Raw genomic sequence first — 23664 nt, 5'->3', positions numbered from 1 at the left:
TGAAACTCATCTCCAAACTCCGTGACCTGGGCCTCGGCACCTCCCTCTGCGACTGGATCCTGAACTTCCTAACCCACAGACCAGAATCAGTAAGGATAGGCAACAACACCTCCTCCATGATCATCCTCAACACCGGTGCCCCACAAGGCTGTGTTCTCAGCCCCCTACTATACTCCTGATACACCAATAAGGAGGAACAGAGGATACAGCACCCATCAGAGGATACAGCAGGATATAGATCAGTTGGAGACTTGGGCGGAGAGATGGCAGATGGAGGTTAATCCGGACAAATGTGAGGTAATGCATTTTGGAAGGTCTAATACAGATAGGAAATATACAGTAAATGGCAGAACCCTTCAGAGTATTGATAGGCAAAGGAATCTGGGTGTACAGGGACACAGGTCACTGAAAGTGGCAATGCAGGTGGAGAAGGTAGTCAAGAAGGCATACGGCATGCTTGCCTTCATCGGCCGGGGCATTGAGTTTAAAAATTGGCAAGTCATGTCGCAGCTTTATAGAACCTTAGTTCGGCCGCACTTGGAATATAGTGTTCAATTCTGGTCGCCACACTACCAGAAGGATGTGGAGGCTTTGGAGAGGGTACAGAAAAGATTTACCAGGATGTTGCCTGGTATGGAGGGCATTAGCTATGAGGAGAGGTTGGAGAAACTTGGTTTGTTCTTACTGGAGCGACGGAGGTTGAGGGGAGACCTGATAGAAGTCTACAAGATTATGAGAGGCATGGACAGAGTGTATAGTCAGAAGCTTTTTCCCAGGGTGGAAGAGTCAATTACTCTGGGGCACAGGTTTAAGGTGCGAAGTGCAAGGTTTAAGGGAGATGTACGAGGCAGATCTTTTACAGAGAGTAGTGGGTGCCTGGAACTCGTTGCCGGGGGAGGTAGTGGAAGCGGATACGGTAGTGACTTTTAAGGGGCGTCTTGACAAGTACATGAATGAGATGGGAATAGAGGGATTTGGTCCCCGGAAGGGTAGGGGGTTTTAGTTCAGTCGGGCAGCATGGTCGGTGCAGGCTTGGAGGGCCGAAGGGCCTGTTCCTGTGCTGTAATTTTCTTTGTTCTTTGTTCTATGACTGTGCGGCCAAATTCCCCTCCAATTTGATTTTCAAGTTTGCCGACGACACCACCGTAGTGGGTCGGATCTCAAACAATGATGAGACAGAGTACAGGAATGAGATAGAGAATCTGGTGAACTGGTGCGGCAACAATAATCTCTCCCTCAATGTCAACAAAATGATGGAGATTGTCATCGACTTCAGGAAGCGTAAAGTAGAAAGGGTCGAGAGTTTCAGGTTTTTAGGTGTCCAGATCACCAATAACCTGTCCTGGTCCCCCCATGCTGACACTATAGTTAAGAAAGCCCACCAACACCTCTACTTTCTCAGAAGACGAAGGAAATTTGGCATGTCAGCTACGACTCTCACCAACTTTTGCAGATGCACCATAGAAAGCATTCTTTCTGGTTGTATCACAGCTTGGTATGGGGCTCCTGCCCTGCCCAAGACCGCAAGGAACTACAAAGGGTCATGAATGTAGCCCAATCCATCACGCAAACCAGCCTCCCATCCATTGACTCTGTCTACACTTCCCGCTGCCTCGGCAAAGCAGCCAGCATAATTAAGGACCCCATGCACCCCGGACATTCTCTCTTCCACCTTCTTCCTTCGGGAAAAAGATACAAAAGTCTGAGGTCATGTACCAACCAACTCAAGAACAGCTTCTTCCCTGCTGCTGTGAGACTTTTGAATCATAGAAATCATAGAAATCATAGAAACCCTACAGTGCAGAAGGAGGCCATTCGGCCCATCGAGTCTGCACCGACCACAATCCCACCCAGGCCCAACCCCACATATTTACCCACTAATCCCTCTAACCTACGCATCTCAGGACTCTAAGGGGCAATTTTTAACCTGGCCAATCAACCTAACCCGCACATCTTTGGACTGTGGGAGGAAACCGGAGCACCCGGAGGAAACCCACGCAGACACGAGGAGAATGTGCAAACTCCACACAGACAGTGACCCGAGCTGGGAATCGAACCCAGGACCCTGGAGCTGTGAAGCAGCAGTGCTAACCACTGTGCTACCGTGCCGCCCCATTTTGAATGGACTTACCTTGCATTAAGTTGATCTTTCTCTACACCCTAGCTATGACTGTAACACTACATTCTGCACTTTCTCGTTTCCTTCTCTATGAATGGTATGTTTTGTCTGCATAGCATGCAAGAAAGAGTACTTTTCACTGTATGTTAATATATGTGACAATAATAAATCAAATCAAATCAAAGATAGAGTAAAGCTCCCTCTACGTTGTCCCCATCAAACACTCCCAGGACAGGGACAGCACGGGGTTAGATACAGAGTAAAGCTCCCTCTACACTGTCCCCATCAAACACTCCCAGGACAGGGACAGCACGGGGTTAGATACAGAGTAAAGCTCCCTCTACGTTGTCCCCATCAAACACTCCCAGGACAGGGACAGCACGGGGTTAGATACAGAGTAAAGCTCCCTCTACGTTGTCCCCATCAAACACTCCCAGGACAGGGACAGCACGGGGTTAGATACAGAGTAAAGCTCCCTCTACGTTGTCCCCATCAAACACTCCCAGGACAGGGACAGCACGGGGTTAGATACAGAGTAAAGCTCCCTCTACGTTGTCCCCATCAAACACTCCCAGGACAGGGACAGCACGGGGTTAGATACAGAGTAAAGCTCCCTCTACGTTGTCCCCATCAAACACTCCCAGGACAGGGACAGCACGGGGTTAGATACAGAGTAAAGCTCCCTCTACGTTGTCCCCATCAAACACTCCCAGGACAGGGACAGCACGGGGTTAGATACAGAGTAAAGCTCCCTCTACGTTGTCCCCATCAAACACTCCCAGGACAGGGACAGCACGGGGTTAGATACAGAGTAAAGCTCCCTCTACGTTGTCCCCATCAAACACTCCCAGGACAGGGACAGCACGGGGTTAGATACAGAGTAAAGCTCCCTCTACACTGTCCCCATCAAACACTCCCGGACAGGTACAGCACGGGGTTAGATACAGAGTAAAGCTCCCTCTACACTGTCCCCATCAAACACTCACAGGACAGGTACAGCACGGGGTTAGATACAGAGTAAAGCTCCCTCTACACTGTCCCCATCAAACACTCACAGGACAGGTACAGCACGGGGTTAAATACAGAGTAAAGCTCCCTCTACACTGTGCCCATCAAACACTCCCAGGACAGGTACAGCACAGGGTGAGATACAGAGTAAAGCTCCCTCTACACTGTCCCCACCAAACACTCACAGGACAGGTACAGCACGGGGTTAAATACAGAGTAAAGCTACCTCTACACTGTCCCAATCAAACACTCCCAGGACAGGTAGAGCACATGGTTAGATACAGAGTAAAGCTCCCTCTACACTGTCCCAATCAAACACTCCCAGGACAGGTACAGCACGGGGTTAGATACAGAGTAAAGCTCCCGCTGCACTGTCCCCATCAAATACTCCCAGGATAGGTACAGCACAGGGTGAGAGACAGAGTAAAGCTCCCTCTACATTGTCCCCATCAAACACTCCCAGGACAGGTAGAGCATAGGAATAGATACAGAATAAAGCTCCCTCTACACTGTCCCCCATCAAACACTCCCAGGACAGGTACAGCATGGGGTTAGATACAGAGTAAAGCTCCCTCTACACTGTCCGCTATCAAACACTCCCAGGATAGGTACAGCTCAGGGTTAGATACAGAGTAAAGCTCCCTCTACACTGTCCCCATCAAATACTCCCAGGACAGGTACAGCACGGGGTTAGATACAGAGTAAAGCTCCCTCTACACTGTCCCCATCAAACACTCCCAGGATAGTTACAGCACGGGGTTAGATACTGAGTAAAGCTCCCTCTACACTGTCCCCATCAAACACTCACAGGACAGGTACAGCACGGGGTTAGATACAGAGTAAAGCTCCCTCTACACTGTCCCCCATCAAACACTCCCAGCACAGGTACAGCACGGGGTTAGATACAGAGTAAAGCTCCCTCTACACTGTCCCCTATCAAACACTCCCAGGACAGGTACAGCACGGGGTTAGATACAGAGTAAAGCTCCCTCTACACTGTCCCCTATCAAACACTCCCAGGATAGGTACAGCTCAGGGTTAGATACAGAGTAAAGCTCCCTCTACACTGTCCCCACCAAACACTCACAGGACAGGTACAGCACGGGGTTAAATACAGAGTAAAGCTCCCTCTACACTGTCCCAATCAAACACTCCCAGGACAGGTACAGCACAGGGTTAGATACAGAGTAAAGCTCCCGCTGCACTGTCCCCATCAAATACTCCCAGGATAGGTACAGCACAGGGTGAGATACAGAGTAAAGCTCCCTCTACATTGTCCCCATCAAACACTCCCAGGACAGGTAGAGCATAGGAATAGATACAGAATAAAGCTCCCTCTACACTGTCCCCCATCAAACACTCCCAGGACAGTTACAGCATGGTTTTAGATACAGAGTAAAGCTCCCTCTACATTGTCCCCATCAAACACTCCCAGGACAGGTAGAGCATAGGAATAGATACAGAATAAAGCTCCCTCTCCACTGTCCCCTATCAAACACTCCCAGGACAGGTACAGCATGGGGTTAGATACAGAGTAAAGCTCCCTCTACACTGTCCCCATCAAATACTCCCAGGACAGGTACAGCACGGGGTTAGATACAGAGTAAAGCTCCCTCTACACTGTCCCCATCAAACACTCCCAGGATAGTTACAGCACGGGGTTAGATACTGAGTAAAGCTCCCTCTACACTGTCCCCATCAAACACTCACAGGACAGGTACAGCACGGGGTTAGATACAGAGTAAAGCTCCCTCTACACTGTCCCCCATCAAACACTCCCAGCACAGGTACAGCACGGGGTTAGATACAGAGTAAAGCTCCCTCTACACTGTCCCCATCAAACACTCCCAGGACAGATACAGCACATGGTTAGATACAGAGTAAAGCTCCCTCTACACTGTCCCCATCAAACACTCCCAGGACAGTTACAGCATGGTTTTAGATACAGAGTAAAGCTCCCTCTACATTGTCCCCATCAAACACTCCCAGGACAGGTAGAGCATAGGAATAGATACAGAATAAAGCTCCCTCTACACTGTCCCCTATCAAACACTCCCAGGACAGGTACAGCATGGGGTTAGATACAGAGTAAAGCTCCCTCTACACTGTCCCCTATCAAACACTCCCAGGATAGGTACAGCTCAGGGTTAGATACAGAGTAAAGCTCCCTCTACACTGTCCCCATCAAATACTCCCAGGACAGGTACAGCACGGGGTTAGATACAGAGTAAAGCTCCCTCTACACTGTCCCCATCAAACACTCCCAGGATAGTTACAGCACGGGGTTAGATACTGAGTAAAGCTCCCTCTACACTGTCCCCATCAAACACTCCCAGGATAGTTACAGCACGGGGTTAGCTATAGAGTTAAACTCCCTCTGTTTTTGAAACGCGATGGGCAGAACTCTCCCATCCTGCCCCGATGGGAATCGGAGCGGGTGGGACATGGACAATGCAAAGTTCTGTTGGCCGCGGGTGGGATTTTCCCGCATTGGGGCAAATGTGACTGGAAAATACCGCCCGCTCACCTTACCTGCACATTGGAGATCTTTTTGAAGGAGAGCTGGCTGGGATGGAGGAAGTTGAGTTGTGTGTGGGAGGAATCCTCATGTGCGTTCTCCAGAACCACAGTCAATATCAGCACTGTGTCCCGTCCAATCACTGCCAGATCACCTCTGCAAAGACATCGAACACCAGGATAACTGCTGGGCCAAGCACCCCTCCTCCCAGCTCAATGTGATCACTAATGGAATTAGTTTCACTCAACTGATGTGGGTTAAGATGATCTTCGCAATAAACAGGTCATTAAAATGACGTATAATTCTGCTCGCCCTCCTATAGGAACGACGTTACTAAACTGAAAAGTGGGCAAAGAATATTTACAAGGATTTTCCCCAGGGTAGGGGAGTCCAAAACTAGACAGCATGGGTGTAAGGTGAGAGGGGAAAATTTAAAAGGGACCCGAGGGCCAACACCTTCACACGGAGGGTGGTGCGTTTATGGAATGAGCTGCCAGAGGAGGTGGTAGGGGTGGCTACAATTACAGCATTTAAAAGACATTTGGACAGATACGTGGATGGGAATGGTTTCGATGGATAAGGGACAATCGCAGACAAATGGGACTATTTGAGTTTGGGAAACCTGGTTGGCATGGATGAGTTGGGCCGAACGGCCTGTTTCCATGCTGCATATCTCAATAAAGTTTATTTATTAGTCACAGTTACATTAACACTGAGTGGTGAACCATAGATGGTTAGCACTATGGGTACTGAACCATAGATGGTTAGCACTATGGGTACTGAACCATAGATGGTTACCACTATGGGTACTGAACCATAGATGGTTACCACTATGGGTACTGAACCATAGATGGTTACCACTATGGGTACTTGTACATATGTTACTGTTGTCACTGTTGGGGTTAGGGTTGGGCTGTTCTACCTGTTGGTATTGTTCTGTGGTACACTCCGGTTGGCTCCGCCTACCTATAGGAGTATAAAGGTCACTGCACTGCCTGGTGACCCTTTAGTCTGGGATTGTATTGTTTAGCAGTATGCTCCATTCTTGTTGCTAATAAAAGCCTTTATTTCCCGGGTACGATCCAGCCTCCCGAGTGAATTAATTGCGCATCACACTGCAATGAAGTTACTGCGAAATTCTGCTTAACCCATGACATTTCATACCTAGAATAAGTGAGGGAGGGAATGAATGCCAAGCTCTTACCCTGAGAAATTAAAGACGACCCTCAAATAGTCGACACACTCGCTGTCCAATCCACAGTCCTTCTGAAACGGCAGCTGTAAGAGTGAAACAAGGGCTGAATGGGTCTGCTCCAGTTACACATCAGCAGCACGGGGAAATGACTCAGTACACTCAACATCTGGTCACAAATACTGTCACTCAACAACTCTCCCACGCTGTCACTCAGTAACTCGGCTCTCCGTGTACCTAACTGTATCCCTATCTCTCTATCTGATCTTAATCCAGCTCCCTCACGCTCGGTAACCCCTCTGCCCCCAGCACCCTGTTCTACTGACTGCATCTCTATCTGATATTAATCCAGCTCCCTCACACTGTCACTCGGTAACCCCTCTGCCCCCAGCACCCTGTTATTTTTACTGATGTTAATCTCGCTCATTCACACTGTCACTCAGTAACTCCTCTCCGCCTCCTCCCCCCGCCCCCAGAACATTGTGGTACTGATTGTATCTCTACTGAGGTTCATCCAGCTCCCTCACACTGTCACCCAATAACCCCTCATGGCCAGCACCCTGTGTTACTGACTGTATTTCTACTGATATTAAGCCAGCTCCTTTACACTGTCACTCAGTAACCCTTCACCCCAGTGCCCTGTGTTATTTACTGCATCTCTACTGATGTTAATCCAGGTCCCTCACACATAGAACATAGAACATAGAACATTACAGCGCAGAACAGGCCCTTCGGCCCACGATGTTGCACCGACCAGTTAAAAAAAAAAAACTGTGACCCTCCAACCTAAACCAATTTCTTTTCGTCCATGAACCTATCTACGGATCTCTTAAACGCCCCCAAACTAGGCGCATTTACTACTGATGCTGGCAGGGCATTCCAATCCCTCACCACCCTCTGGGTAAAGAACCTACCCCTGACATCGGTTCTATAACTACCCCCCCTCAATTTAAAGCCATGCCCCCTCGTGCTGGATTTCTCCATCAGAGGAAAAAGGCTATCACTATCCACCCTATCTAAACCTCTAATCATCTTATATGTTTCAATAAGATCCCCTCTTAGCCGCCGCCTTTCCAGCGAAAACAATCCCAAATCCCTCAGCCTCTCCTCATAGGATCTCCCCTCCATACCAGGCAACATCCTGGTAAACCTCCTCTGCACCCTCTCCAAAGCCTCCACATCCTTCCTGTAATGTGGGGACCAGAACTGCACACAGTACTCCAAGTGCGGCCGCACCAGAGTTGTGTACAGTTGCAACATAACGCTACGACTCCTAAATTCAATCCCCCTACCAATAAACGCCAAGACACCATATGCCTTCTTAACAACCTTATCTACTTGATTCCCAACTTTCAGGGATCTATGCACACATACACCTAGATCCCTCTGCTCCTCCACACTATTCAAAGTCCTCCCGTTAGCCCTATACTCAACACATCTGTTATTCCTACCAAAGTGAATTACCTCACACTTCTCCGCATTAAACTCCATCCGCCACCTCTCGGCCCAACTTTGCAACCTGTCTAAGTCTTCCTGCAAACTACGACACCCTTCCTCACTGTCTACCACACCACCGACTTTGGTGTCATCAGCAAATTTGCTAATCCACCCAACTATACCCTCATCCAGATCATTAATAAATATTACAAACAGCAGTGGCCCCAAAACAGATCCCTGAGGTACACCACTTGTAACCGCACTCCATGATGAATATTTACTATCAACCACCACCCTCTGTTTCCTATCCGCTAGCCAATTCCTGATCCAATTTCCTAGATCACCCCCAATCCCATACATCTGCATTATCTGCAGAAGCCTACCATGGTGAACCTTATCAAACCACACTGTCACTCAGTAACCCCTCTCCCCCCGCAATGTGTTATTTACTGAATCTCTACTGATGTTAATCCAGCTCCCTCACACTGTCACTCAGTAACCCCTCTCCCCCAGCACCCTGTGTTACTGACTGTATCTGTACTGATGTTAATCCAGGTCCCTCACACTGTCACTCAGTAACCCCTCTCCCCCAGCACCCTGTGTTACTGACTGTATCTGTACTGATGTTAATTCAGCTCCCTCACACTGTCACTCAGTAACCCCTCTCCCCCCAGCACCCTGTGTTACTGACTGTATCTGTACTGATGTTAATCCAGCTCCCTCACACTGTCTCTCAGTAACCCCTCTCCCGCAGCACCCTGTTATACTGCCTGTATCTCTACTGATGTTAATCCAGGTCCCTCACACTGTCACTCAGTAACCCCTCTCCCCCAGCACCCTGTGTTACTGACTGTATCTCTACTGATGTTAATCCAGCTCCCTCACACTGTCACTGAGTAACCCCTCTCCCCCAGCCCCCTGTGTTCCTGACTGTATCTCTACTGATGTTAATCCAGCTCCCTCACACTGTCACTCAGTAACCCCTCTCCCCCAGCACCCTGTGTTACTGACTGTATCTGTACTGATGTTAATCCAGCTCCCTCACACTGTCACTCAGTAACCCCTCTCCCCCAGCACCCTGTGTTACTGACTGTATCTGTACTGATGTTAATCCAGCTCCCTCACACTGTCACTCAGTAACCCCTCTCCCCCAGCACCCTGTGTTACTGACTGTATCTGTACTGATGTTAATCCAGCTCCCTCACACTGTCACTCAGTAACCCCTCTCCCCTCAACACCCTGTGTTACTGACTGTATCTGTACTGATGTTAATCCAGCTCCCTCACACTGTCACTGAGTAACCCCTCTCCCCTCAACACCCTGTGTTACTGACTGTACTGTAAGATGCAGCAAATCCATCATTTGGATGAACTCCATAGGATACACAGACATTATATTAAACCTGATACAACATGACCAATTTCAAGTGGAACAACAGACATCTTAAAGACAGTATTATTTTAAAAGGTTACATTCAAGCAAAATGGCTGCAAACCAGACATCGGAATATACAACACCATCAGACCATCCAAGGAGTGAACAAAGGGGGCCATGAGTCGTGGCAAAACTATCTGACAAGATTATGCAGAGGGGTGTCGATAGCCCTGACCAACTAGAGGAGAGACAATGGCAATGGTAACGAGTTTTACCCCAGCTGTATAGAATAATGCCTCCACTAATGGGAAAAACATTTCACAGTTCCAGGAAACTACCTTGGGACACTTAGCAGCCCATCAGATACTTCCTAAAACAGTTTGGGCTCTTTGTCACTGAAACTGATCAAATCAGTTTCATCCCGTAAGCACTTTGCACCCCACGGTTTTGAAACTGACCGATGGGAGGAGTCAACCAATTTGATAAAGGAAACTGCCTTTTAAAAAACATCGAACTCTGGCCAAGGCACACACAAGGAAGAGAGGTGGTTGACCTTTCAGCAGTTAACTTGGCAAGGAGTTCTGTGAAGTTTGGAGCAGGAGAGTTGTGAAGTCGGAAAGGAATGAATTCAGTTGTCCAGCCAGACAACTACTTCGTGGCAGAGAAAAGAACAAGGAAGATCCAGCAGCAATTATTTTCTCAGCAGCAGCAAGGACCTTTTGTTTTTAAAATGATCCAAGGAGTGGTGGGTATATTCTCTCAGCCTTCAGAAATCACCCAATTAGGTAAAGGTTGAGGAGGGGTCTAGGATTCTTCTTGTTTTTGTGTAAATCGTGTAATGCTAAGAATGTATGTTGTGCCGTTAGAGCAGTGGTTCCCAAAGGGTGCGGCGAGCCACACTGGTGCGGTGAGAGAGGATGGCAAGTGTGGCGGGAAGATTCAAGGACAATCAAAGAAACATTTAAACATGGTTTAAACAAGCATTGTTTTATACTTTCTGGATGTCCCATGATCATATTATAAAGTAGTTGTGTTCTATGTTATGAATCAAGCACTGCTCGGAGTTTTTTTTTGTTTTTGAATGTATTTGTCAATGGAAAATTCGGTGTGGCGCCAGCAAATTTTTATTCTGAAAGTGCGGCCCAGGGAAAAAAGTTTGGGAACGACTGCGTTCGAGTTTTCTTTCCATAGCATAGTATTGTAGTGTGTGTGTTTTATTGACTGAGTTTGGTTGGAGTTCTTTTTGAATAAATTGTTTTTAAATTAACTTTGACTAGTCTCTCTCTCTCTCTCTCTCTCATTGTCTCCATCTTGTTGAGTCACTAAAAAGCCAGAACATAATTCCGGGGTACAGAACCGTAAAGGGGCCGAGCACTTCAAAAAACCGCTCACTCAAGGGTGTCCACTGGTCAGGAATAAACAGTGGTCCCTCTCTCTCTCTCTCTTGTGAAGCTGTCCCAATGTGACACTTACGGGTTGTGAGTTGAACACCGGCAGGAGAGAGACACCCACAGTTATCAGTGGCATCTGAGACCAGTCTGTGTGGAGAGTAAAAGGACCTTTACAATATGGTCCCTGGAAGGGGACTTGGGAGTCATTGTTCAAGATTCTCTTAAGGTTAACGTGCAGGTTCAGTCAGCAGTTAGGAAGGCAAATGCAATGTTAGCATTCATGTCGAGAGGGCTGGAATACAAGAGCAGGGATGTACTTCTGAGGCTGTATAAGGCTCTGGTCAGACCCCATTTGGAGTATTGTGAGCAGTTTTGGGCCCCATATCTAAGGAAGGATGTTTTGGCCTTGGAAAGGATCCAGAGGAGGTTCACAAGAATGATCCATGGAATAAAAAGCTTGTCGTATGTGGAATGGTTGAGGAATCCGGGTCTGTACTCATTGGAGTCTAGAAGGATGAGGGGGGATCTAATTGAAATGACAGGATAGAGTGGACATGGACAGGATGTTTCCACGAGTAGGAAAAACTAGAACCAGAGGGCACAACCTCAGGCTAAAGGGACGATCCTTTAAAAGAGAGATGAGGAGGAATTTCTTCAGCCAGAGAGTGGTGAATCTGTGGAACTCTTTGCTGCAGTAGCTGTGGAGGCCGGGTATTTGAGTGTCTTTAAGACAGAGATAGATAGGTTCTTGATTAATAAGAGGATCAGGGGTTACGGAGAAAAGGCAGGAGAATGGGATGAGAAAAATATCAGCGATGGTTGAATGGCGGAGCAGGCTCGATGCGCCGAGTGGCCTAATTCTGCTCCTATGTCTCATGGTCTAAGGGTAGGGGGTTTTAGTTCAGTCGGGCAGCATGGTCGGTGCAGGTTTGGAGGGGCAAAGGGCCTGTTCTTGTGCTGTAATTTTCTTTGTTCTTTGTTCTTTAATGTTAGTCCAGCTCCCTCACACTGTCACTCAATAACCCCTCTCGCCTCAACACCCTGTGTTATTTACTGGAAGTCCACTGATGTTATTCCAGCTCCCTCACACTATCACTCAGTAGCCCGCCTCCCCCAGCATCCTGTGTTACTGAGTGTATCTCAAATGATATTATTCCGGCTCCCTCACACTGTCACTCGGTAACACCTCTCTACCCCACGTCCTGTGTTACTGACTATCTGTACTTATGTTAATCCAGCCCCCTCACACTGACACTTATTAACCCCTCTGCCCCAGCACTGGGTTACTGGCTATATCTCTACAGATGTGAAACCAGCTCCCTCACACTGTCACTCAGTAACCCCTGTACCCCAGCACTCTGTGATACTGACCGTATCTCTACTGAGGTTAATCCAGCTCCCTCAGTGTCACACATAACGCTCTCCCCCCAGCACCCTGTGTTACTGACTGTATCTCTGCTGATGTTAATCCAGCTCCCTCACACTGTCACTCAGTAACCCCTCTCCCCCAGCACACTATGTTACTGACTGTATCTGTACTGATGTTAATCCAGCTCCCTCACACTGTCACTCAGTAACCTCTCTCCCCCCAGCACCCTGTGTTACTGACTGTGTCTCTAATGATGTTAATCCAGCTCCCTCACACTGTCACTCAGTAACCCCTCTCCCCCAGCACCCTGTGTTACTGACTGTGTCTCTAATGATGTTAATCCAGCTCCCTCACACTGTCACTCAGTAACCCCTCTCCCCCAGCACCCTGTGTTACTGACTGTATCTCTGCTGATGTTAATCCAGCTCCCTCACACTGTCACTCAGTAACCCCTCTCCCCCAGCACCTTGTGTTACTGACTGTATCTCTACTGATGTTAATCCAGCTCCCTCACACTGTCACTCAGTAACCCCTCTCCCCCCAGCACTCTGTGTTACTGACTGTATCTCTGCTGATGTTAATCCAGCTCCCTCACACTGTCACTCAGTAACCCCTCTCCCCCAGCACCCTGTGTTACTGACTGTATCTCTGCTGATGTTAATCCAGCTCCCTCACACAGTCACTCAGTAACCCCTCTCCCCCAGCACCCTGTGTTACTGACTGTATCTGTACTGATGTTAATCCAGCTCCCTCACACTGTCACTCAGTAACCCCGCTCCCCCAGCACCCTGTGTTACTGACTGTATCTGTACTGATGTTAATCCAGCTCCCTCACACTGTCACTCAGTAACCCCTCTCCCCCCAGCACTCTGTGTTACTGACTGTATCTCTGCTGATGTTAATCCAGCTCCCTCACACTGTCACTCAGTAACCCCTCTCCCCCAGCACCCTGTGTTACTGACTGTATCTCTGCTGATGTTAATCCAGCTCCCTCACACAGTCACTCAGTAACCCCTCTCCCCCAGCACCCTGTGTTACTGACTGTATCTGTACTGATGTTAATCCAGCTCCCTCACACTGTCACTCAGTAACCCCGCTCCCCCAGCACCCTGTGTTACTGACTGTATCTGTACTGATGTTAATCCAGCTCCCTCACACTGTCACTCAGTAACACCTCTCCCCCAGCACCCTGTGTTACTGACTGTATCTGTACTGATGTTAATCCAGCTCCCTCACACTGTCACTCAGTAACCCCTCTCCCCCCAGCACTCTGTGTTACTGACTGTATCTCTGCTGATGTTAATCCAGCTCCCTCACACTGTCACTCAGTAACCCCTCTCCCCCAGCACCCTGTGTTACTGACTGTATCTCTGCTGATGTTAATCCAGCTCCCTCACACAGTCACTCAGTAACCCCTCTCCCCCAGCACCCTGTGTTACTGACTGTATCTGTACTGATGTTAATCCAGCTCCCTCACACTGTCACTCAGTAACCCCGCTCCCCCAGCACACTGTGTTACTGACTGTATCTGTACTGATGTTAATCCAGCTCCCTCACACTGTCACTCAGTAACACCTCTCCCCCAGCACCCTGTGTTACTGACTGTATCTCTGCTGATGTTAATCCAGCTCCATCACACTGTCACTCTGTAACCCCTCTCCCCCCTGCACCCTGTGTTACTGACTGTATCTCTGCTGATGTTAATCCAGGTCCCTCACACTGTCACTCAGTAACCCCTCTCCCCCCTGCACCCTGTGTTACTGACTGTATCTCTGCTGATGTTAATCCAGCTCCATCACACTGTCACTCAGTAACCCCTCTCCCCCCTGCACCCTGTGTTACTGACTGTATCTCTGCTGATGTTAATCCAGCTCCCTCACACTGTCACTCAGTAACCCCTCTCCCCCAGCACCCTGTGTTACTGACTGTATCTCTGCTGATGTCAATCCAGCTCCCTCACACTGTCACTCAGTAACCCCTCTCCCCCAGCACCCTGTGTTACTGACTGTATCTCTGCTGATGTTAATCCAGCTCCCTCACACTGTCACTCAGTAACCCCTCTCCCCCCTGCACCCTGTGTTACTGACTGTATCTCTGCTGATGTTAATGCAGCTCCGTCACACTGTCACTCAGTAACCCCTCTCCCCCCTGCACCCTGTGTTACTGACTGTATCTCTGCTGATGTTAATCCAGCTCCCTCACACTGTCACTCAGTAACCCCTCTCCCCCAGCACCCTGTGTTACTGACTGTATCTGTACTGATGTTAATCCAGCTCCCTCACACTGTCACTCTGTAACCCCTCTCCCCCCAGCACCCTGTGTTACTGACTGTATCGCTGCTGATGTTAATCCAGATCCCTCACACTGTCACTCAGTAACCCCTCTCCCCCAGCACCCTGTGTTACTGACTGTATCTCTGCTGATGTTAATCCAGATCCCTCACACTGTCACTCAGTAACCCCTCTCCCCCAGCACCCTGTGTTACTGACTGTATCTGTACTGATGTTAATCCAGCTCCCTCACACTGTCACTCAGTAACCCCGCTCCCCCAGCACCCTGTGTGACTGACTGTATCTCTGCTGATGTTAATCCAGATCCCTCACACTGTCACTCAGTAACCCCTCTCCCCCAGCACCCTGTGTTACTGACTGTATCTGTACTGATGTTAATCCAGATCCCTCACACTGTCACTCAGTAACCCTTCTCCCTTCAGCGCAATGTGATACTGTCGCTCTCCTGATTAACATCCAGCTCCCTCACACTGTCACTCAGTAACCCATCCCCTCCCAGCGCCCTGTTACTGACGGTATCTGTACTGATGTTAATCCAGCTCCCTCACACTGTCACATAGTAGTGCTCTCCCCCCAGCACCCTGTGTTACTGACTGTATCTCTGCTGATGTTAATCCAGCTCCCTCACACTGTCGCTCAGTAACCCCTCTCGCCCCAGCACCCTGTGTTACTGACTGTATCTGTACTGATGTTAATCCAGATCCCTCTCACTGTGACTGAGTAATCCCTCTCCCCCCAGCACCCTGTCTTCCTGACTGTATCTGTACTGATGTTAATCCAGCACACTCACACTGTCACTCAGTAACCCCTCTCCCCCCGACACCCTGTGTCACTGACTGTATCACGACTGATGTTAATCCAGCTCCTTCACACTGTCTTTTATGAACCACTTGGCCCCAGCCCTGGGTTAGTGGCTATAACTCTGCAGATGTTAAATCAGCTCCGTCAAACTGTCACTCAGCAACCTCTCTCCCTCACCACCTGTGACACAGACTGTATCTCAACTGATGTTAATCCAGCTCCCTTACACTGTCACTCAGTAATCTCTTTCCCTCCAGCACCCTGTGATACTGACTGTATCTCTGCGGATATTAATCAGGTTTTTTTGCATCTTCTGTCTCTGATATTAATCCAGTTATTCTGTACCTTGTATCTCTGGTGTTAATCCCGTTATTCTGTACCTTGTATCTCTCTGATATTAATCCAGTTATTCTGTACCTTGTATCTCTGGTGTTAATCCCGTTATTCTGTACCTTGTATCTCTCTGATATTAATCCAGTTATTCTGTACCTTGTATCTCTGATATTAATCCAGTTACTCTGTACATTGTATCTCTGATATTAATCCAGTTATTCTGTACCTTGTATCTCTGGTGTTAATCCCGTTATTCTGTACCTTGTATCTCTGATATTAATCCAGTTATTCTGTATCTTGTATCTCTGGTGTTAATCCCGTTATTCTGTATCTTGTATCTCTGATATTAATCCAGTTATTCTGTACCTTGTATCTCTGGTGTTAATCCCGTTATTCTGTACCTTGTATCTCTGATATTAATCCAGTTATTCTGTACCTTGTATCTCGGATATTAATCCAGTTATTGTGTACCTTGTATCTCTGGTGTTAATCCCGTTATTCTGTATCTTGTATCTCTGATATTAATCCAGTTACTCTGTACCTTGTATCTCTGATATTAATCCAGTTACTCTGTACATTGTATCACTGATATTAATCCAGTTATTCTGTACCTTGTATCTCTGGTGTTAATCCCGTTATTCTGTATCTTGTATCTCTGATATTAATCCAGTTACTCTGTACCTTGTATCTCTGATATTAATCCAGTTACTCTGTACATTGTATCTCTGATATTAATCCAGTTATTCTGTATCTTGTATCTCTGGTGTTAATCCCGTTATTCTGTATCTTGTATCTCTGATATTAATCCAGTTATTCTGTACCTTGTATCTCTGGTGTTAATCCAGTTATTCTGTACCTTGTATCTCTGATATTAATCCAGTTACTCTGTACATTGAATCACTGATATTAATCCAGTTATTCTGTACCTTGTATCTCTGGTGTTAATCCCGTTATTCTGTATCTTGTATCTCTGATATTAATCCAGTTACTCTGTACCTTGTATCTCTGATATTAATCCAGTTACTCTGTACATTGTATCTCTGATATTAATCCAGTTATTCTGTATCTTGTATCTCTGGTGTTAATCCCGTTATTCTGTATCTTGTATCTCTGATATTAATCCAGTTATTCTGTACCTTGTATCTCTGGTGTTAATCCAGTTATTCTGTACCTTGTATCTCTGATATTAATCCAGTTATTCTGTACCTTGTATCTCTGATATTAATCCAGTTATTCTGTACCTTGTATCTCTGATATTAATCCAGTTATTCTGTACCTTGTATCTCTGATATTAATCCAGTTATTCTGTACCTTGTATCTCTGATATTAATCCAGTTATTCTGTATCTTGTATCTCTGATATTAATCCGGTTATTCTGTACCTTGTATCTCTGATATTAATCCAGTTATTCTGTATTTGTATCTCTGATATTAATCCAGTTATTCTGTATCTTGTATCTCTGATATTAATCCAGTTATTCTGTACCTTGTATCTCTGATATTAATCCAGTTCTTCTGTATCTTGTATCTCTGACATTAATCCAGTTATTCGGTATCTTGTATCTCTGACATTAATCCAGTTACGCTGTACCTTGTATCTCTGATAATAATCCAGTTATTCTGTATCTTGTATCTCTGATGTTAATCCAGTTACTCTGTACCTTGTATCTCTGATATTAATCCAGTTATTCTGTACCTTGTACCTCTGATATTAATCCAGTTATTCTGTATCTTGTATCTCTGATATTAATCCAGTTATTCTGTACCTTGTATCTCTGATATTAATCCAGCTATTGTGTACCTTGTATCTCTGATATTAATCCAGTTATTCTGTACCTTGTATCTCTGATATTAATCCAGTTATTCTGTACCTTGTACCTCTGATATTAATCCAGTTATTCTGTACCTTGTATCTCTGGTGTTAATCCAGTTATTCTGTACCTTGTATCTCTGATATTAATCCAGTTATTCTGGACCTTGTATCTCTGATATTAATCCAGTTATTCTGTACCTTGTATCTCCGATATTAATTCAGTTATTCTGTACCTTGTATCTCTGATATTAATCCAGTTATTCTGTACCTTGTACCTCTGATATTAATCCAGTTATTCTGTACCTTGTACCTCTGATATTAAACCAGTTATTCTGTACCTTGTATCTCTGATATTAATCCAGATTTTCTGTACCTTGTATCTCTGATATTAACCCGGCTATTCTGTACCTTGCATCTCTGATATTAATCCAGTTATTCATTACCTTGTATCTCTGATATTAATCCAGTTATTCTGTACCTTGTATCTCTGGTGTTAATCCAGTTATTCTGTACCTTGTATCTCTGATATTAATCCAGTTATTCTGTACCTTGTATCTCTGATATTAATCCAGTTATTCTGTACATTGTATCTCTGATATTAATCCAGTTACTCTGTACCTTGTATCTCTGATATTAATCCAGTTATTCTGTACCTTGTATCTCTGATATCAATCCTGTTATTGTGTACCTTGTATCTCTGACATTAATCCAGTTATTCTGTACCTTGTATCTCTGATTTTAATCCAGTTATTCTGTACCTTGTACCTCTGATATTAATCCAGTTATTCTGTACCTTGTACCTCTGATATTAAACCAGTTATTCTGTAAATTGTATCTCTGATATTAATCCAGTTATTCTGTACCTTGTATCTCTGATATTAATCCAGTTATTCTGTACCTTGTATCTCTGGTGTTAATCCAGTTATTCTGTACCTTGTATCTCTGATATTAATCCAGCTATTCTGTACCTTGTATCTCTGATATTAATCCAGTTATTCTGTACCTTGTATCTCTGATATTAATCCAGTTATTCTCTACCTTGTATCTCTGATATTAATCCAGTTATTCTGTACCTTGTATCTCCGATATTAATCCAGTTATTCTGTATCTTGTACCTCTGATATTAATCCAGTAATTCTGTACCTTGTATCTCTGATATTAATCCAGTTATTCTGTACCTTGTACCTCTGATATTAATCCAGTTATTCTGTATCTTGTACCTCTGATATTAATCCAGTTACTCTGTACCTTGTATCTCTGATATTAATCCAGTTATTCTGTACCTTGTATCTCTGATATTAATCCAGTTATTCTGTACCTTGTATCTCTGATATTAATCCAGTCATTCTGTACCTTGTATCTCTGATATTAATCCAGTTATTGTGTACCTTGTATCTCTGATATTAATCCAGTTATTCTGTACCTTGTATCTCTGATATTAATCCCGTTATTCTGTGCCTTGTATCTCTGATATTAATCCAGTCATTCTGTACCTTGTATCTCTGATATTAATCCAGTTATTGTGTACCTTGTATCTCTGATATTAATCCAGTTATTCTGTACCTTGTATCTCTGATATTAATCCAGTTACTCTGTACCTTGTATCTCTGATATTAATCCAGTTATTCTGTACATTGTATCTCTGATATTAATCCAGTTATTCTGTACCTTGTATCTCAGGTGTTAATCCCGTTATTCTGTATCTTGTATCTCTGATATTAATCCAGTTATTCTGTATCTTGTATCTCTGATATTAATCCAGTTATTCTGTACCTTGTATCTCTGATATTAATCCAGTTATTCTGTACCTTGTATCTCTGATATTAATCCAGTTATTCTGTATCTTGTATTTCTGATATTAATCCAGTTATTCTGTATCTTGTATCTCTGATATTAATCCAGTTATTCTGTACCTTGTATCTCTGATATTAATCCAGTTATTCTGCATCTTGTATTTCTGATATTAATCCAGTTATTATGTATCTTGTATCTCTGATATTAATCCAGTTATTATGTATCTTGTATCTCTGATATTAATCCAGTTATTATGTATCTTGTATCTCTGATATTAATCCAGTTACTCTGTATCTTGTATCTCTGATATTAATCCAGTTATTATGTATCTTGTATCTCTGATATTAATCCAGTTATTCTGTATCTTGTATCTCTGATATTAATCCAGTTATTATGTATCTTGTATCTCTGATATTAATCCAGTTAGTCTGTATCTTGTATCTCTGATATTAATCCAGTTATTATGTATCTTGTATCTCTGATATTAATCCAGTTATTATGTATCTTGTATCTCTCATATTAATCCAGTTATTCTGTATCTTGTATCTCTGATATTAATCCAGTTATTATGTATCTTGTATCTCTGATATTAATCCAGTTATTATGTATCTTGTATCTCTGATATTAATCCAGTTATTATGTATCTTGTATCTCTGATATTAATCCAGTTATTCTGTATCTTGTATCTCTGATATTAATCCAGTTATTCTGTACCTTGTATCTCTGATATTAATCCAGTTATTCTGTACCTTGTACCTCTGATATTAATCCAGTTATTCTGTACCTTGTACCTCTGATATTAAACCAGTTATTCTGTACCTTGTATCTCTGATATTAATCCAGATTTTCTGTACCTTGTATCTCTGATATTAACCCGGCTATTCTGTACCTTGCATCTCTGATATTAATCCAGTTATTCATTACCTTGTATCTCTGATATTAATCCAGTTATTCTGTACCTTGTATCTCTGGTGTTAATCCAGTTATTCTGTACCTTGTATCTCTGATATTAATCCAGTTATTCTGTACCTTGTATCTCTGATATTAATCCAGTTATTCTGTACATTGTATCTCTGATATTAATCCAGTTACTCTGTACCTTGTATCTCTGATATTAATCCAGTTATTCTGTACCTTGTATCTCTGATATCAATCCTGTTATTGTGTACCTTGTATCTCTGACATTAATCCAGTTATTCTGTACCTTGTATCTCTGATTTTAATCCAGTTATTCTGTACCTTGTACCTCTGATATTAATCCAGTTATTCTGTACCTTGTACCTCTGATATTAAACCAGTTATTCTGTAAATTGTATCTCTGATATTAATCCAGTTATTCTGTACCTTGTATCTCTGATATTAATCCAGTTATTCTGTACCTTGTATCTCTGGTGTTAATCCAGTTATTCTGTACCTTGTATCTCTGATATTAATCCAGCTATTCTGTACCTTGTATCTCTGATATTAATCCAGTTATTCTGTACCTTGTATCTCTGATATTAATCCAGTTATTCTCTACCTTGTATCTCTGATATTAATCCAGTTATTCTGTACCTTGTATCTCCGATATTAATCCAGTTATTCTGTATCTTGTACCTCTGATATTAATCCAGTAATTCTGTACCTTGTATCTCTGATATTAATCCAGTTATTCTGTACCTTGTACCTCTGATATTAATCCAGTTATTCTGTATCTTGTACCTCTGATATTAATCCAGTTACTCTGTACCTTGTATCTCTGATATTAATCCAGTTATTCTGTACCTTGTATCTCTGATATTAATCCAGTTATTCTGTACCTTGTATCTCTGATATTAATCCAGTCATTCTGTACCTTGTATCTCTGATATTAATCCAGTTATTGTGTACCTTGTATCTCTGATATTAATCCAGTTATTCTGTACCTTGTATCTCTGATATTAATCCCGTTATTCTGTGCCTTGTATCTCTGATATTAATCCAGTCATTCTGTACCTTGTATCTCTGATATTAATCCAGTTATTGTGTACCTTGTATCTCTGATATTAATCCAGTTATTCTGTACCTTGTATCTCTGATATTAATCCAGTTACTCTGTACCTTGTATCTCTGATATTAATCCAGTTATTCTGTACATTGTATCTCTGATATTAATCCAGTTATTCTGTACCTTGTATCTCAGGTGTTAATCCCGTTATTCTGTATCTTGTATCTCTGATATTAATCCAGTTATTCTGTATCTTGTATCTCTGATATTAATCCAGTTATTCTGTACCTTGTATCTCTGATATTAATCCAGTTATTCTGTACCTTGTATCTCTGATATTAATCCAGTTATTCTGTATCTTGTATTTCTGATATTAATCCAGTTATTCTGTATCTTGTATCTCTGATATTAATCCAGTTATTCTGTACCTTGTATCTCTGATATTAATCCAGTTATTCTGCATCTTGTATTTCTGATATTAATCCAGTTATTATGTATCTTGTATCTCTGATATTAATCCAGTTATTATGTATCTTGTATCTCTGATATTAATCCAGTTATTATGTATCTTGTATCTCTGATATTAATCCAGTTACTCTGTATCTTGTATCTCTGATATTAATCCAGTTATTATGTATCTTGTATCTCTGATATTAATCCAGTTATTCTGTATCTTGTATCTCTGATATTAATCCAGTTATTATGTATCTTGTATCTCTGATATTAATCCAGTTAGTCTGTATCTTGTATCTCTGATATTAATCCAGTTATTATGTATCTTGTATCTCTGATATTAATCCAGTTATTATGTATCTTGTATCTCTCATATTAATCCAGTTATTCTGTATCTTGTATCTCTGATATTAATCCAGTTATTATGTATCTTGTATCTCTGATATTAATCCAGTTATTATGTATCTTGTATCTCTGATATTAATCCAGTTATTATGTATCTTGTATCTCTGATATTAATCCAGTTATTCTGTATCTTGTATCTCTGATATTAATCCAGTTATTATGTATCTTGTATCTCTGATATTAATCCAGTTACTCTGTATCTTGTATCTCTGATATTAATCCAGTTATTCTGTATCTTGTATCTCTGATATTAATCCAGTTATTCTGTACATTGTATCTCTGATATTAATCCAGTTATTATGTATCTTGTATCTCTGATATTAATCCAGTTACTCTGTATCTTGTATCTCTGATATTAATCCAGTTATTATGTATCTTGTATCTCTGATATTAATCCAGTTCTTCTGTATCTTGTATCTCTGATATTAATCCAGTTATTCTGTATCTTGTATCTCTGATATTAATCCAGTTACTCTGTACATTGCATCTCTGATATTAATCCAGTTATTCTGTACCTTGTATCTCTGATATTAATCCAGTTATTCTGTATCTTGTATCTCTGATATTAATCCAGTTATTCTGTACCTTGTATCTCTGATATTAATCCAGTTATTCTGTATCTTGTATCTCTGATATTAATCCAGTTATTCTGTACCTTGTATCTCTGATATTAATCCAGTTATTCTGTATCTTGTATCTCTGATATTAATCCAGTTATTCTGTATCTTGTATCTCTGATATTAATCCAATTATTCTGTATCTTGTATCTCTGATATTAATCCAGTTATTCTGTATCTTGTATCTCTGATATTAATCCAGTTATTCTGTATCTTGTATCTCTGATATTAATCCAGTTCTTCTGTACCTTGTATCTCTGATATTAATCCAGTTATTGTGTACCTTGTATCTCTGATATTAATCCAGTTATTCTGTATCTTGTATCTCTGATATTAATCCAGTTATTCTGTACCTTGTATCTCTGATATTAATCCAGTTATTCTGTATCATGTATCTCTGATATTAATCCAATTATTCTGTATCTTGCATCTCTGATATTAATCCAGTTATTCTGTACCTTGTATCTCTGGTGTTAATCCAGTTATTCTGTACCTTGTATCTCTGATATTAATCCAGTTATTCTGTACCTTGTATCTCTGATATTAATCCAGTTATTGTGTACCTTGTATCTCTGATATTAATCCAGTTATTCTGTACCTTGTATCTCTGATATTAATCCAGTTATTCTGTACCTTTTACTCTGATATTAATCGAGTTATTCTGTACCTCGTACCTCTGATATTAAACCAGTTATTCTGTACCTTGTATCTCTGATATTAATCCAGTTATTCTGTACCTTGGATCTCTGATATTAATCCGGCTATTCTGTACCTTGTATCTCTG

At 43.1% G+C, this 23664-nt stretch overlaps 1 protein-coding gene across 4 annotated transcripts in view; it reads right to left on the bottom strand.

Annotated features, from left to right (window-relative positions):
- Window positions 1–23664, bottom strand: part of LOC144485644 (integrin alpha-M-like) — a 462789-nt gene that overhangs the window by 88963 nt on the left and 350162 nt on the right. For all 4 annotated transcript variants that reach the window (XM_078203742.1, XM_078203744.1, XM_078203743.1 and 1 more), the window contains 2 exons: window positions 6850–6923; window positions 5660–5801 (listed from right to left, as the gene is read on the bottom strand). In XM_078203742.1, the coding sequence (XP_078059868.1) occupies window positions 5660–5801; window positions 6850–6923 (216 nt within the window). The remainder of the gene's footprint in view (window positions 1–5659; window positions 5802–6849; window positions 6924–23664) is intronic.

The sequence above is a fragment of the Mustelus asterias genome, unplaced genomic scaffold, assembly GCF_964213995.1.
Source record: "Mustelus asterias unplaced genomic scaffold, sMusAst1.hap1.1 HAP1_SCAFFOLD_207, whole genome shotgun sequence".
NCBI lineage: Eukaryota > Metazoa > Chordata > Chondrichthyes > Carcharhiniformes > Triakidae > Mustelus > Mustelus asterias.
Note: the sequence above shows the minus strand (reverse complement) of the source record. Positions and strands in the feature narration are given on the sequence as shown.